At 42.7% G+C, this 13,313-nt stretch overlaps 1 protein-coding gene across 1 annotated transcript; it reads left to right on the forward strand.

Moving 5' to 3' along the window:
* The first annotated feature begins 644 nt into the window (after positions 1 to 644).
* On the forward strand, positions 645 to 12,739 carry LOC141049430 (ectoderm-neural cortex protein 1-like). The gene is made up of 4 exons (XM_073545906.1): positions 645 to 767; positions 1,850 to 1,927; positions 5,778 to 7,590; positions 12,248 to 12,739. Exon 3 carries the CDS (start codon positions 5,816 to 5,818, stop codon positions 7,580 to 7,582), a length of 1,767 nt encoding a protein of 588 aa, XP_073402007.1. The 5' UTR covers positions 645 to 767; positions 1,850 to 1,927; positions 5,778 to 5,815; the 3' UTR covers positions 7,583 to 7,590; positions 12,248 to 12,739.
* Positions 12,740 to 13,313: the final 574 nt, after the last annotated feature.

Here is a 13,313-nt window from a genome sequence, read left to right on the forward strand (position 1 = left end):
TTATTATTATTAAGATAGATATAAAAAAAAGCAGATCAGACTCGTGGATGCTTCTTTACTCTGACACTTGGTCTGCCTGAAAAACTCTCGTTTGAGCCCCCCTATTCTCCCTTCCGTCCTCAGACAGTGCTGTCTGTGTGCTAGCCAAATTTCACATGGGACAAGCACACTTATGTAACATACAGTCCTCTGAACCTGGTGTAATGATTGCGCATGAGACTGTTAAAGAGAATTTACCCCACAAAAAATAAAAACAATTTGGATTAAAATTGTGGTTATATTTGCCCTGGAGTTGTTGCCAGTATTTTTTGTCTTGTTCTGGGTAACAATACACATATCTGTTGTTACAGGACTTCTCCTCCAGCTTTCCCATAGTCCAACCTCAGCAAACAGCAAATGATCTATTGATATTTTAGAATTAAAAATTAATTTTGCATTTAATTTTTGTAAGATTTCATTAGATCATGTGTCCTCTTTGTAATCTATAAAGCAAAGGGTTAACAGGATTGTCATATACTGCACATGCTTAAGTTGCACATTACTGATCTGATCTAAAGATCTGCAATTTCTACCAGTTCTTGGAAACACGTGCTTCCTTTATGTGATGGCTAGTGCTAAGACCCAGAAGAAGACTAGAAATTCAGTGACAGAAAGATCAGCATTCTTCCATTGGATGCATGCTAGTAGGCAGGGTTAGGGCTTGTGAATAGTAAATAGGCTTTGTCCCAGCTGAGCACTCAGTCTGAGGGAGTGAGCAGGAGAGTCAGGTAAGTTGGCGGAGATTTGTAATACATTAGATTGTTAATGCAGTGACGTGCCGGAGACGCGTATAGTGACGTGCCGGAGACGCGTATAGTGACGTGCCGGAGACGCGTATAGTGACGTGCCGGAGACGCGTATAGTGACGTGCCGGAGACGCGTATAGTGACGTGCCGGAGACGCGTATAGTGACGTGCCGGAGACGCGTATAGTGACGTGCCCGAAACCTATAGGGTATGTGCACACGTTGCGGATTTTTCCGCATCCGCAGGTAAAATGACCTGCGTTTTACCTGTGGGTTTTCTGGGGATTTTGTGCGGATTTTGCCTGCGTTTTTACACCTACGGATTCCTATAATGGAAAAGGTGTAAAAACACTGCAGAATCCGCACAAAGAATTGACATGCTGCGGAAAATAAACAACCGCATTTCTGCGCGGAATTTTCCGCAGCATGTGCACAGCGGTTTTTGTTTTCCATAGGTTTACATGGTACTGCACACCGCATGGAAACTGCTGTGGATCCGCAGGGCCAGATCCTCAGCCAAATCTGCAACGTGTGCACACACCCATAGTGACCTGCTGGAGACGCATATACTAACCTTGTACATGCAAACCTAGACAGACACTGACTGCTGACCGGATCATGCAGCTTTATGACATGCCCTCTTTATTATAATTATACCTGGACCGTACATGACTTGTCTCCCCACTATTTCCTTATCGATTGTAAGCTTGTGAGCAGGGTCCTCATTCCTCCTGTAACTGTTACTCTGTGTTAATTTGTCATGTCTTTATTGTCTGTACACGTCTCCGCTCAATTGTAAAGTGCTGCGGAATATGTTAGCGCTCTAGAAATTCAGTTATTAACCTGCCAGAGGCCCTCAGTATACTGACCTGGCATCAGTTATACAGCATGTATACTTGTCACCCCCGAGCCCTCATGCTAAGCTCACGCCTAAAACTATGCAGAGCCCATGAAGGGACACAAAGAGAAGCCCCATTGTGTGTCTGCATCAGTTGTCACCGCTTCCGCCTCTGCTAGTCCAATTGTATTAGAAGATGAATACTTAACAATGTGCTCATCTTTCAGCTCTTGGACCCCCCGTGTCGGACCTACGGGACTAGACGAGGTTGAGTATGAAGATCTGATACCTCTTCTCTGAGCTCAGTAAGTTGCACCCTTTTTACTAATCCGGTTTGGGAGTTTTGGGTGTAAATACAGTGCCAAAATTCAGTTACTGTCCACTGATGGGGATTGTGATTTCTGTCTAGAGGAATTTTAAAAATGCCAGTGGACTGAATTGTTAGGTTAGGCCTCTTTCACACTTCAGTTTTTTATACAATCAGTCACAATCCGCCAGGTTTTGAAAAAAACGGATCCGCAATTTTCTTTTGAGGATCTGTTTTTTTTCCCCATTGACTTCCATTATTGGCGGATTGTGACGGATTGCCGTCCGTTGCATCGGGTTTTTTTTGTCTCTCTCTCTCTCTATCTCTCTAGCCATCCGTCCTTTTGACTGATGCAAAAAACAGAAGTGTGAAAGAGGTCTTAGAACTTCTGGCTAACGGGTTATAATCTATGGCTGCCAATTGTGCATGGAGTCTGTTGAGAAGATCTGACATATTCTGTGACTATAACAACTGTATGACTAATAAATATATATCCCAGCGTTACTACGCTCCATACTGGGTATATACTGTGACTGTGAGCACTGTATGGCTTTATATATATATATATATATATATATATATATATATATATATATATATAATACAGAGTCACTATGATCCATGCTGGGTATATTCTGTGACTGTGAGCACTGTATGGCTTCCTATATATATGTATATATATATATAATACAGAGTCACTATGATCCATGCTGGGTATATTCTGTGACTGTGAGCACTGTATGGCTTCCTGTATATATATAATAGAGTTACTATGCTCCATACTGGGTATATTCTGTGACTGTGAGCGCTGTATGGCTTCCTATATATATGTGTGTGTATGTGTATATATATATATATATATATATATATATATATATATATATATATATATATATATATATATATTACAGAGTCACTATGATCCATGCTGGGTATATTCTCTGACTGTGAGCACTGTATGGCTTCCTGTGTGTGTATATATATATAATACAGAGTCACTATGCTTCATACTGGGGTATATTCTGTGACTGTGAGCACTGTATGGCTTCCTGTGTATATATATATAATAGAGTCACTATGCTTCATACTGGGGTATATTCTGTGACTGAGCACTGTATGGCTTCCTGTGTATATATATATATATAATACAGAGTTACTATGCTCCATACTGGGTATATTCTGTGACTGTGAGCACTGTATGGCTTCCTGTGTATATATATATAATAGAGTCACTATGCTTCATACTGGGGTATATTCTGTGACTGAGCACTGTATGGCTTCCTGTGTATATATATATATAATACAGAGTTACTATGCTCCATACTGGGTATATTCTGTGACTGTGAGCACTGTATGGCTTCCTGTGTATATATATAATACAGAGTTACTATGCTTCATACTGGGGTATATTCTGTTATTATGAGCATTGCATGGCTCCTTGTATGTAATCTAGAGCTACTATGTTCCATAAAGCGCTGCAGAATATGACGGTGCTATACAAGTAAGTAAAAATATTCCATAGTTACTGTGCTCCATCTGGGGCTTTTCTGTGAGCAGCGCATGGCTTCTGCTTGGTGCATGGCTTCTGCTTGGTACAATACTTCTGTGCATTGTATTCAGGGGATATGTCTGGTATATGCCTCCTCAGTAGAGTACACTTGGGGCTTATTCTTTGGCCTCATGGTGTCCTTTTTTTTTTTTTTTTTGCACTAATAATAATCAGAAGTATAACGTGATGCCTGTATTTGGCCTCAACACCATTAGCTTCATGTACTTTCTTATATGATAGCAGTGAGTCTAACAGTTTTATACCACCATGAAGTCACAAGTGTAAGGAACAACTAAATTATAATTTGGGTCACAGTTTGCACCCACTATTGCTTTGCCACCGATGATACTTGTGTGTAGCACACAGGAAGCATGTTCTGTAACATTGTACATTAAGTATTAAATTCATAACTAAAGTGCTAGAAAGTTATGTATCCACTTCCTCCATTGTGAAGTCTGAACTTGCCCGGCTGCCAGACCGCACAAGCCATGAGAGAACAGTCGTGCAGACGTGAGGGGGTTAATGCTGGCCTGCTCTGGTATTTCATGAGCCCCTGCTGTACAGCAGGAAGTGACAATGAGAGTTTTGTGTGTTTAGCTGGGTGCAGTGCACATTGTGGCTCCAGGGACTGTTTATTAACCTCACATGGTTTAATAATTAATGGAGTTCAGACCTTTGTCCTGAGTTCTCTTAGCTCTTCAAAGCCAGGCCACCTCATTAGGCTAGTGTGCGGGCTGGCTGCAGGTTTCAGACCCAGTGTCACAGCATGTAAGGCTTCCTTTCCGCTCGTTATTACCCTGTGTTCACACATTCAGTATTTCTGGAGTGTTTTTTACCTCAGTATGTGTTAGCCAAAATCAGGAGTGGGTAAGGAATCCAGCAGTGGTGACGTGTTTCTATTATACTCTTCCTCTGATTGTTCCTTTCTTTGTTTTGGCTTATAAATACTGAGGTAAAAACTCACCAAATACTGAGCGTGTGAATGTGGCCTTACAAAGTACAAGATTACTTTTCTTTGTTTTGTTATTTATGTACTGTTTACATGCATGCTTCACTTACAGTGCAATGTCTCCAGCTTTTCAGCTTTTGGTTGTTTCCTTCCTTCGAAGTCTTAGGGCCCCATCACACATAGCGACGCACCAGCGATCCCAACAACGATATGACCTTGTCAGGATCGCTGGTGTGTCACTACATGATCGCTGGTGAGCTGCCAAACAGGCAGCTTCACCAGCGACACGCGGGTAACAAGCGACGCACGTCACTTAGTTACCCGCAGTGTATCTTAGTTACCAGCGTGCTGATGCAGGGAGCTGGTAACCAAGGTACACATCGGGTTTCTAAGGGGTGCGCGGCACATAGAAACCCAATGTGTACCTTGGTTACCAGCTCCCTGCATCAGCACGCTGGTAAATAAGGTACACATCGGGTTTCTAGGCGCCGCGCGCCCCTTAGAAACCCGACGTTTACCTTAGTTACCAGCGGCAGCTCGCAGGTCTCCGCCTGTCACACGCAGCGATGCTTGCTGGCCAGCGGGAGACCAGCGACAAAAAAAATGTCCAGACATTTCCTCAGCGATACCCGGCAGGGGGGCCGGTCGCTGATCGCTGTCACACACAGCGATCTCGCTGGTGAGATCGCTGTTGCGTCACAAAACTTGTGACTCAGCAGCGATCTCGCTAGTGAGATCGCTATGTGTGACAGGGGCTTTACAAAAACTGCCTCTTCTAGGAAGAATCTAGACTCATTTCATACTTTCATAGAGCAAGGGAGCGACAGAGAAGTAACACGTGTGTTATCCCTTTCTTCTACTGGCTTTAATCCCTGGGAAACCTGGTCGCTTACTCAGCTTTGTCTACAGAAGCACCTGAAGCTTTTTGCTTTTTACCAGCAGTCCTCGTAAAAACACTGACCGTGTCACAAAATCCATCCGCAAGGGCTAATTTGTGGTATAATACTTTGTGTGCACATATGCATGTCCATATACAACAGCGCTCTTGTTTGTATCCACAGCGTCTTAATGGTTAATCAGCTTTGTTCGAAATGAAGATTCGAGTTCAAAGGAGAAAAGTCAAACAAATAATTTCCAGATGACCTTTTTGTGTCATGGTCCATGAGGAAGGTCCTTAGGATTATGGCAGTGAGAGAGTTGGTGGAAATTGCTGAGCCTTTGTTTGCTCGTCTGTGTATACACTCGCCTTCATTTCCTGGGGGTGGTGAATGATATGGCATACAAAGTTATATTTTCAGAGATGTGCTGTGTTCTTCTGCTATTTAAAAAAAAATTTTTTTTTTCTTTTAGGTTGTTATCCTGGTAGCGAGTAAACATAAGTGACAAAAATGTCGGTCAGCAATCATGAGAACCGCAAGTCACGTTCCAGCACAGGTTCGATGAACATCCATTTATTCCACAAGCCTAGCCATGCTGATAGCCTCCTAACGCATCTCAACCTGCTCCGCAAGCGCTGCCTCTTCACAGATGTGGTGTTGTTGGCTGGAAACCGTGCTTTCCCATGTCATCGGGCTGTACTAGCTTCTAGCAGTCGTTATTTTGAGGCAATGTTCAGTGGTGGTCTAAAAGAAAGTCTGGATAGAGAAGTCAACTTTCATGATGCTCTGCACCCTGAAGTCCTGGAGCTGCTTCTGGATTATGCCTATTCTGCTCGCATAATACTCAATGAGGAGAATGCGGAATCCTTGCTGGAAGCTGGTGATATGCTACAGTTTCATGACATTCGAGATGCAGCTTCAGAGTTTCTGGAAAAGAATCTCCATACTGCAAACTGCTTGAACATGATGCTAATATCTGATGCACATTGCTGTGAGAAACTGTTTGAGCTGTCTTGGAGGATGTGTCTTTCCAATTTTGTAGAGTTATCAAAAACAGAAGACTTTCTAAGGTTGCCAAAGCTCAAACTAATGGAGCTCATCCTAAGTGAGGAGCTCGAAGTGGAAGATGAAAGTTTAGTATATGAAGCTGTAATAGGATGGATAAAATATGATCTTTGTCTTCGACTGGATGATCTACCAGATCTCCTACGCTGTGTCAGGCTAGCTTTACTTCCGGACCAGTACCTCCGAAGTTTGGCTACTGATGAGTTGGTTGTTCAGAACAAGTTGGCAAAGGTGATAGTAGAAGAAGCAACACATTGCAGGAACAAGATTCTTCAGAATGATGGCTTAGTGACTGGCTTCTGTGCTCGTCCTCGGAAAGTTAGTCAGGCTTTGCTACTCTTGGGTGGGCAAACATTTATGTGTGACAAGATTTATGTAATGGATCAAAAGACAACTGAAATAATACCCAAGACTGACATTCCTAGCCCACGTAAAGAGTGTAGTGCTTGTGCAATTGGATGCAAAGTTTATGTTACAGGAGGCAAAGGGGCAGAAAATGGAGCATCTAAAGATGTCTGGGTCTATGACACCCTGCACGATGAATGGTCCAAGGCTGGACCTATGCTTGTTGCTCGGTTTGGTCATGGATGTGCAGAGCTAGACAGCTGTCTTTATGTGGTTGGAGGGCATACTGCTATAACAGGGGCATTTCCAGCATCTCCTTCTGTTTCCTTGAAGCAAGTGGAACATTATGACCCACAAGTTGACAAATGGAGCTTGGTTGCTCCTCTTAGAGAAGGTGTGAGCAATGCTGCAGTCGTGGGGGCAAAGATGAAACTTTTTGTGTTTGGAGGTACCAGTGTGAACCGTGAAAAACTTCCCAAAGTCCAGTGTTTCGATCCAGTTCAAAATAGATGGACAGTACCTGCCACCTGCCCACAACCCTGGCGTTATACTGGTGCTGCTGTTTTAGGAAACCATGTCCTTGTGATTGGAGGAGACTCAGAATTCTCTGCCAGTTCAGCCTATCGCTTTAATAGTGAAACTTATCAGTGGTGCAGATTTGGGGATGTTTCCTCAAAAAGGATTAGCTGCCGTGCAGTTGCTTCTGGCAATAGACTGTATGTAGTGGGTGGATACTGTGGTTCACAGCGTGGAAAAACACTGGACTGTTACGATCCTGCAAGTGACACATGGAGCAGTGTGACCACTGTGCCTTATTCGCTCATCCCAACCGCCTTTGTCAGCACATGGAAGTACCTTTCTGCTTGAGCCTGAAGGTAATTTTTTTTTTTTTATAAGAATAGAAATAAATCTGATATAATAAAATGAAGTTGATCTAATAAAAGCATTGAGCAAAATTGCTTAACTTGATGTACTAATTATTACAGTATTACAAGGTTATCTATTCCTAGTCGCAAAACTCTGTAATTTAGCATATGATGAAGCCTGTTTCGCTGCATCGAGTTCTGCATAAAATTAGAAACTTACAAATTATACAATCTTGGATATAAGCCCAAATACCAATCAAGCACTGTAGGGCAATTCCATAGGGGCAGAAATTGTGAAATCTGTGATCAGGGGTGGATTAAGGGTAGCCAGGGCCCGGGGCAGTTCAGACTCTGTGGGCCCCCCTCGTCACATGACGGGGGTCACGAATCGTAGAGCCACACTCTACATAGAGAATAATGGGGCCTCCAGCACCGACCTCCACCCGCAGAGCCGCACTCCACATAGAGAATAATGGGGCCTCCAGCACCGACCTCCACCTGCAGAGCCCCACTCCACATAGAGAATAATGGGGCCTCCAGCACCTACCTCCACCCGCAGAGCCGCACTCCACATACATGGCTGCTCTCAGTGCTCTGTGCTGTGCGCACAGGACCTGTGATGAGGTCACAGGAGGGGAGGAGACAGGGGTCACATGATCGCAGGCCCTGACACCTTACCTCCTGTGATCTCATCACAAGCCTTTGCACGCTACCAGCAGCATCAGCGTTCAGGCTACTTGTAGATGCTGCTGGTAGCAGAGCACATAATGCCGCCCCCACGGTCACTCACTTTTAGGTGGGGAGAAGATGGAGTGCCATTGCAGCAGCCAGCAGGAATGTGGTGGGGGCCCCCTTAGAAGCTCTTGTGGTGGGGGCCCCGGGGCTGAAGCCCCGCCTGCCCTGCCTATAATCCGGCCCTGCGCGGTGGCGGATTATAATGGGGCAATTTACTGGCCTGGGCTGTGGGCCCCTTAACCCCACTGGGCCCGGGGCAACTGCCCAAATTGACCTCATTATAATCCGCCACTGTCTGTGATCAATCTTCAGCCAAATCCAGAGTGATTTGAAGGAGAAAAGTTTTCAAAGTGTGAACTTTCCCTTAGTCAGCACTTGAAAGTCACAGAAAAAAAGTAGATATCTGAAATCCTGTAATACAAACTGGATTTGTATCAAGTATTATGGATTTGCTGTTGTGCTATTTGGCTAATCTGCTTTGCAGCTCGTTTTTATTAAATCCTTTTTTGTAATTCCAAGCCTGCCCGCACAATAATTGCCCTGTGTTGTTTTGTGTACATATTTCGTACAAAGCAAGATTAAACAAGGGAACTGTTATAATACTGTGAATGTCAATGTTCAGCTTTGTTTAACTATGATTGTCTGTAAAGGCCGATGCCAGACAGGCTTTGTCAGGGGATGAGGGGAGCTGAGCTCTTAGAGCATGTGAACTACTTATGAACTTGGGATGTCCACATACATTCTGGACACAGTGGATGAATGCTTGGTGGATACTTAGGCCCGATCTATCACTCACGATCTATTGACATTGGTTTTTTTTTTTTTTTTTTTTAGTTCTGTGCCTTGTGGTATTCGTTGCCGATTTGGCACCAAATTCTTCAAAAAGGCGGGTTCAGTTCACGAGTTTTGCGCAAAGCCAAAAATGGTCTTTAATTTTTGTCTCCTTAACACAAAAAGTTACGCGTTTCGTAAAATGACACAAATTGTGCAAAAATATCCGGCGGACATAGAATCATTTCAGGAGGTGACTGGAGTACATTTTCGACATTCTGAAAAGATGTAAATGATGAATCGGATGAAAACATCTGGAAACTCTAAACTCTGCTTGCCATGGCAAACATAAAAAATATGAGGTGAACACATGAAAAATAGACTTAAAAAAAGCACAAATGGAAAGATGAATATGGCATAAACAGAGGCACAAAACACTGAAAACTCAACAAAAAACAGGCATAAATGCAATAATGAATTGGGTCCTTAGTGTCTGCTAGCAACTTAGTGTAAAAATCTAATTAACTATTGGAAAAGGGCCCATTCATACTGGCCAATAATTGGGAAAGGCCAATATTTCTCAGCTGGTTTGAGATTCCACACAGAAGAAGTAAGCTCCAAGGTTCCCCTACACCTAGTGCAGTGCTAACTTTTATTGTATGGTAAAGCGTCCACATATCGTGTGTACAGTATAACCTAAACTGCTCCTTCCCCTTCAATGTGAGTCCTTTGATCCTGGGCATCCGCAGCACTTAAAGAGCTACATGGAAGCCGATTGGCAGTAATGTAAGGGTCTGATTAGACTTGGCCAACCGCACTTCCAAGTGTACAGAATGATTGGTAGTACAATAATTTTGTGCACATGGAATATCATGTTCTTATCAGCAGCACAAATCTGGTTTGCACACAGGACAATGTGCTGCCCAGAACAATGATTTTTTAAGCTTCATTTCACCTGATGCACAAGCATTTTTATCATGCATTGGGTCATTGCTGACCTGTTTAGTGGGGCCGATAATCAGGAAAACGCTGCATTTAAACACTGCCGCTACGGTGTGGTGTTTTGGGCTACAGTTGTGGTAAAGTCATAGCGTCTAAGTTGTGATTTCTGAAAATAATGCATTTTAGATGTGGTTGCAAAAAAAAACCAAAAAACAAACACCACAGCTGCTTAAACAGGCCCGCAATACCTAACAAACAAGTAAAATGCTCGATTGTGTTTAAACGTTGGCTCGGTGGTTAGCACTGTTGCTTTGCAGGCCATGGGGTCCTTGGTTCCAATCTCACCAAGGACCTGTAAGGAGACTGTATATTCTCCCCGTGTTTGCATGAGTTTCCTTCCACACTCCATAATACATACTGATGGAGAATTTGGATTGTGAGCCATAATGAGGGCAGCTATCTATAAAGCGCTGTGTATTATGATAGCGTGCTATATAAGTAAGCATAATAAATACAAATCATTGTACAATCCCTTTGTGTAAGACCTGTGCTGTCAAGAACATGATGTTATATGCACACAGTATGATCATATGAAGGCTGGTTCAGTGTACATGGAAGTGCAGTCAGCCTATCTAAAGAGGCCAGTGTTTGGGAAACATGTAGCTGGCGGTCATTTAACGGCCTTAGTTGGCCAGTCTAAATGGACCCTCAAGCCCTTCTCATACATAGTAGATGGCTGTCTCCGACATGGCAGTTCCTCAAATAGATTTTCCCACAAACAAAAGTTAATTTTAATCAATAGAAAATTGGGTAATTATAATTTCCACCATTGCATATATTAAAAAAATGTTCCTGTGCTGAGATCTTATAAATGTGCTCCTGCTGTGTACTGTGTAATGGCTGTGTCTGACCGTGCAGGTACATGGTCTGATCATAGCACAGCTCCTGGGTGGGGAGATGGTAAAAGAGAGTATATAGATAGTACAGCATGGGATCACAGCTGATTCTTTCTCTTAAGTAAAATATTGTTTAAAAACAGGAAGGGAGATGTTTTACCTCACAAAAAGAATCGTCTGTGACCCCCTGCTGTAATGACTGTATACCCAGGAGCTGTGGTGTGATCAGACACGGCCATTACACAGTACACAGCAGGGGCACATTCATGAGATTATCTCAGCACAGGAACATTTTATTTAAACATATCCAATTGTGGAAATTATTATTACACAATCTGTTAATTAAAATTATATGTTGTTCATGGGAAAACTCCTTTTATCTCCCCATGACAATAAAGTCTCAAGGGCACTGATATCCATTAGATTATCTGCCAATCCCTTCAATATCGGTGGATTTAACTGACATCAGTCTAATGTGAATGGGTGGGCTTTTGTTGTAGGAAAAGGGCAGTGTAGATTATACATATGATAGTTGGGTGTGCGATGATGCAGTTGAAGCTTATGACTGAACTAGCTGTACCGGAACCTCGGCGCTTTCTTCTTCTGCCTGCTTTGTGAAACCTGAAACCAGCTGAGAAGTATTGGCCTTGGGCACATATTTCCTGTGTCTTTTGACCTCCTAATTGCTCTCTGACCCACAATCAAATCAGCAAAGTTCTTTACTATTTCTTCTCTTTTGGAAATGGTAATGGACAATGACTATTGAAGAAGTGTTATAACACACACTTATCCATTGCTGGGTCTCTTTTCTGCTCATCAATCCAATGCTGGGGCTCTATTCCAATCACCTATCCAATATCCAATGCTGTGTTTGCTTGTTTGCCCCCCCCCCCGAAGCACAAACAGTCTGTCTCTCTCTCTCTGTCTCCTATGATGAGGAACATGTTTGTGCTTTGGGGCGGCCTGTGGGCATCTTTCTCCTTGGTTTCTCTGGCTTAGAACAGGAAGATAAGACTCTGCCTACAGTCCCGCCCAGGAGCACGGGCATCTCATTAACTGAAAATTTATAACACTGATTACACAAGAACCACAAGACAGATTTCTTCACTTCAGGTATCTTTTTAATCATTGTAACGGTGACAGCCTGACTGCCTGTAGTATACTTAGCAAAATCAAGCTGACTGATTCACTTTAAGCGTTCATTACATTTTAGTGGGTTTGAACTGTTTGTATAGGTAATCTCAAATATTCATGTTTTCTCAATAACGATTAGAAGTTGCTACCTTTCGATCTTTGTTTTAATTTCGCTTTTTGTTTTCCAGATTTTCTTGGGTGGACTATTGTGACAATAAATACTTTTCACGGAGGAACAGTTTGGAAATCATTTCAGCCATTGTTAATATCTAGCTGGATGTCAGGCGATACAAATCTTTTTACCAGTGTTAAGATGCACAAACGGCACTGATATGTGGACTGTTTAGCTACATGTTTAGTGAATTAGTGGCTCTTTTGTTAATAGGGTCAGTGTAGATTGTCATTTTATATTAAAATGACCTTTTTTCTCATTTAGTTTTTCAAACTTTCACTTCTCTCATGGATTCCAAGAACTTAACATTCCTACATTCTGCAAAACCAATAAGTATGTGATGTAACACTAATTAGTCCAATTACTAATAGAAGTATTTGGGTCACTAGAACCTTGTGATAAATGTGTTGTGCAAAGTTGCAGTGTCTAGTTCTAGAGGTTCGGAGATCATCTTAAGCCCACACTCCCATTAACGTCATCTACTCACCTTTTGTTAGGGAAGTATTAATCCCTGGAATTTAACTCCTGACCTATGGCTGGGACTATAATTTCTGAAAAATGTTTGTTCTCAAGCTTTTTAGGTAAAAATGTGCTTGCTTAGAGCAGACTAATATTTCAGATTAGCAAACGTAATACGAGAATGGCGTTTGTGAGCGGTATGTCATTGGTAAGGCACTTCCTCTACTAACCAATGTACATAGGAGTAAGTCATTGTTACACTCTCTAATTGCTGGTCCCGAAAAGTGAGTACAGAGGGGTATCACCAGCAGTCCCAATATAAATGTGCTGTATTTCTAACTTTAAAGGGTATCTGTCACCTCATTTTTCGTATATAAGATGCGGCCACCGCCATCAGGGGCTTATCTACAGCATTTTGTACTGCTGTAGATAAGTCCTGATGTAACCTGAAAGATAAGAAAAACGAATAAGATTATATTCACCCCGGGGTCTGGTCCAATGGGTGTCGCAGTCCGGTCCGGCGCCTCCCATCTTCTAGTCCTTCTCCTTACTTCTGCCGCAGCTCCTGTGCAGGCGTACTTTATCTGCCCTGTTGAGGGCAGAGCAGAATGCTGCAGTTCACA

Source organism: Dendrobates tinctorius, unplaced genomic scaffold (genome assembly GCF_039654945.1).
Source record: "Dendrobates tinctorius isolate UK_male_01 unplaced genomic scaffold, ASM3965494v1 ptg000011l, whole genome shotgun sequence".
NCBI lineage: Eukaryota > Metazoa > Chordata > Amphibia > Anura > Dendrobatidae > Dendrobates > Dendrobates tinctorius.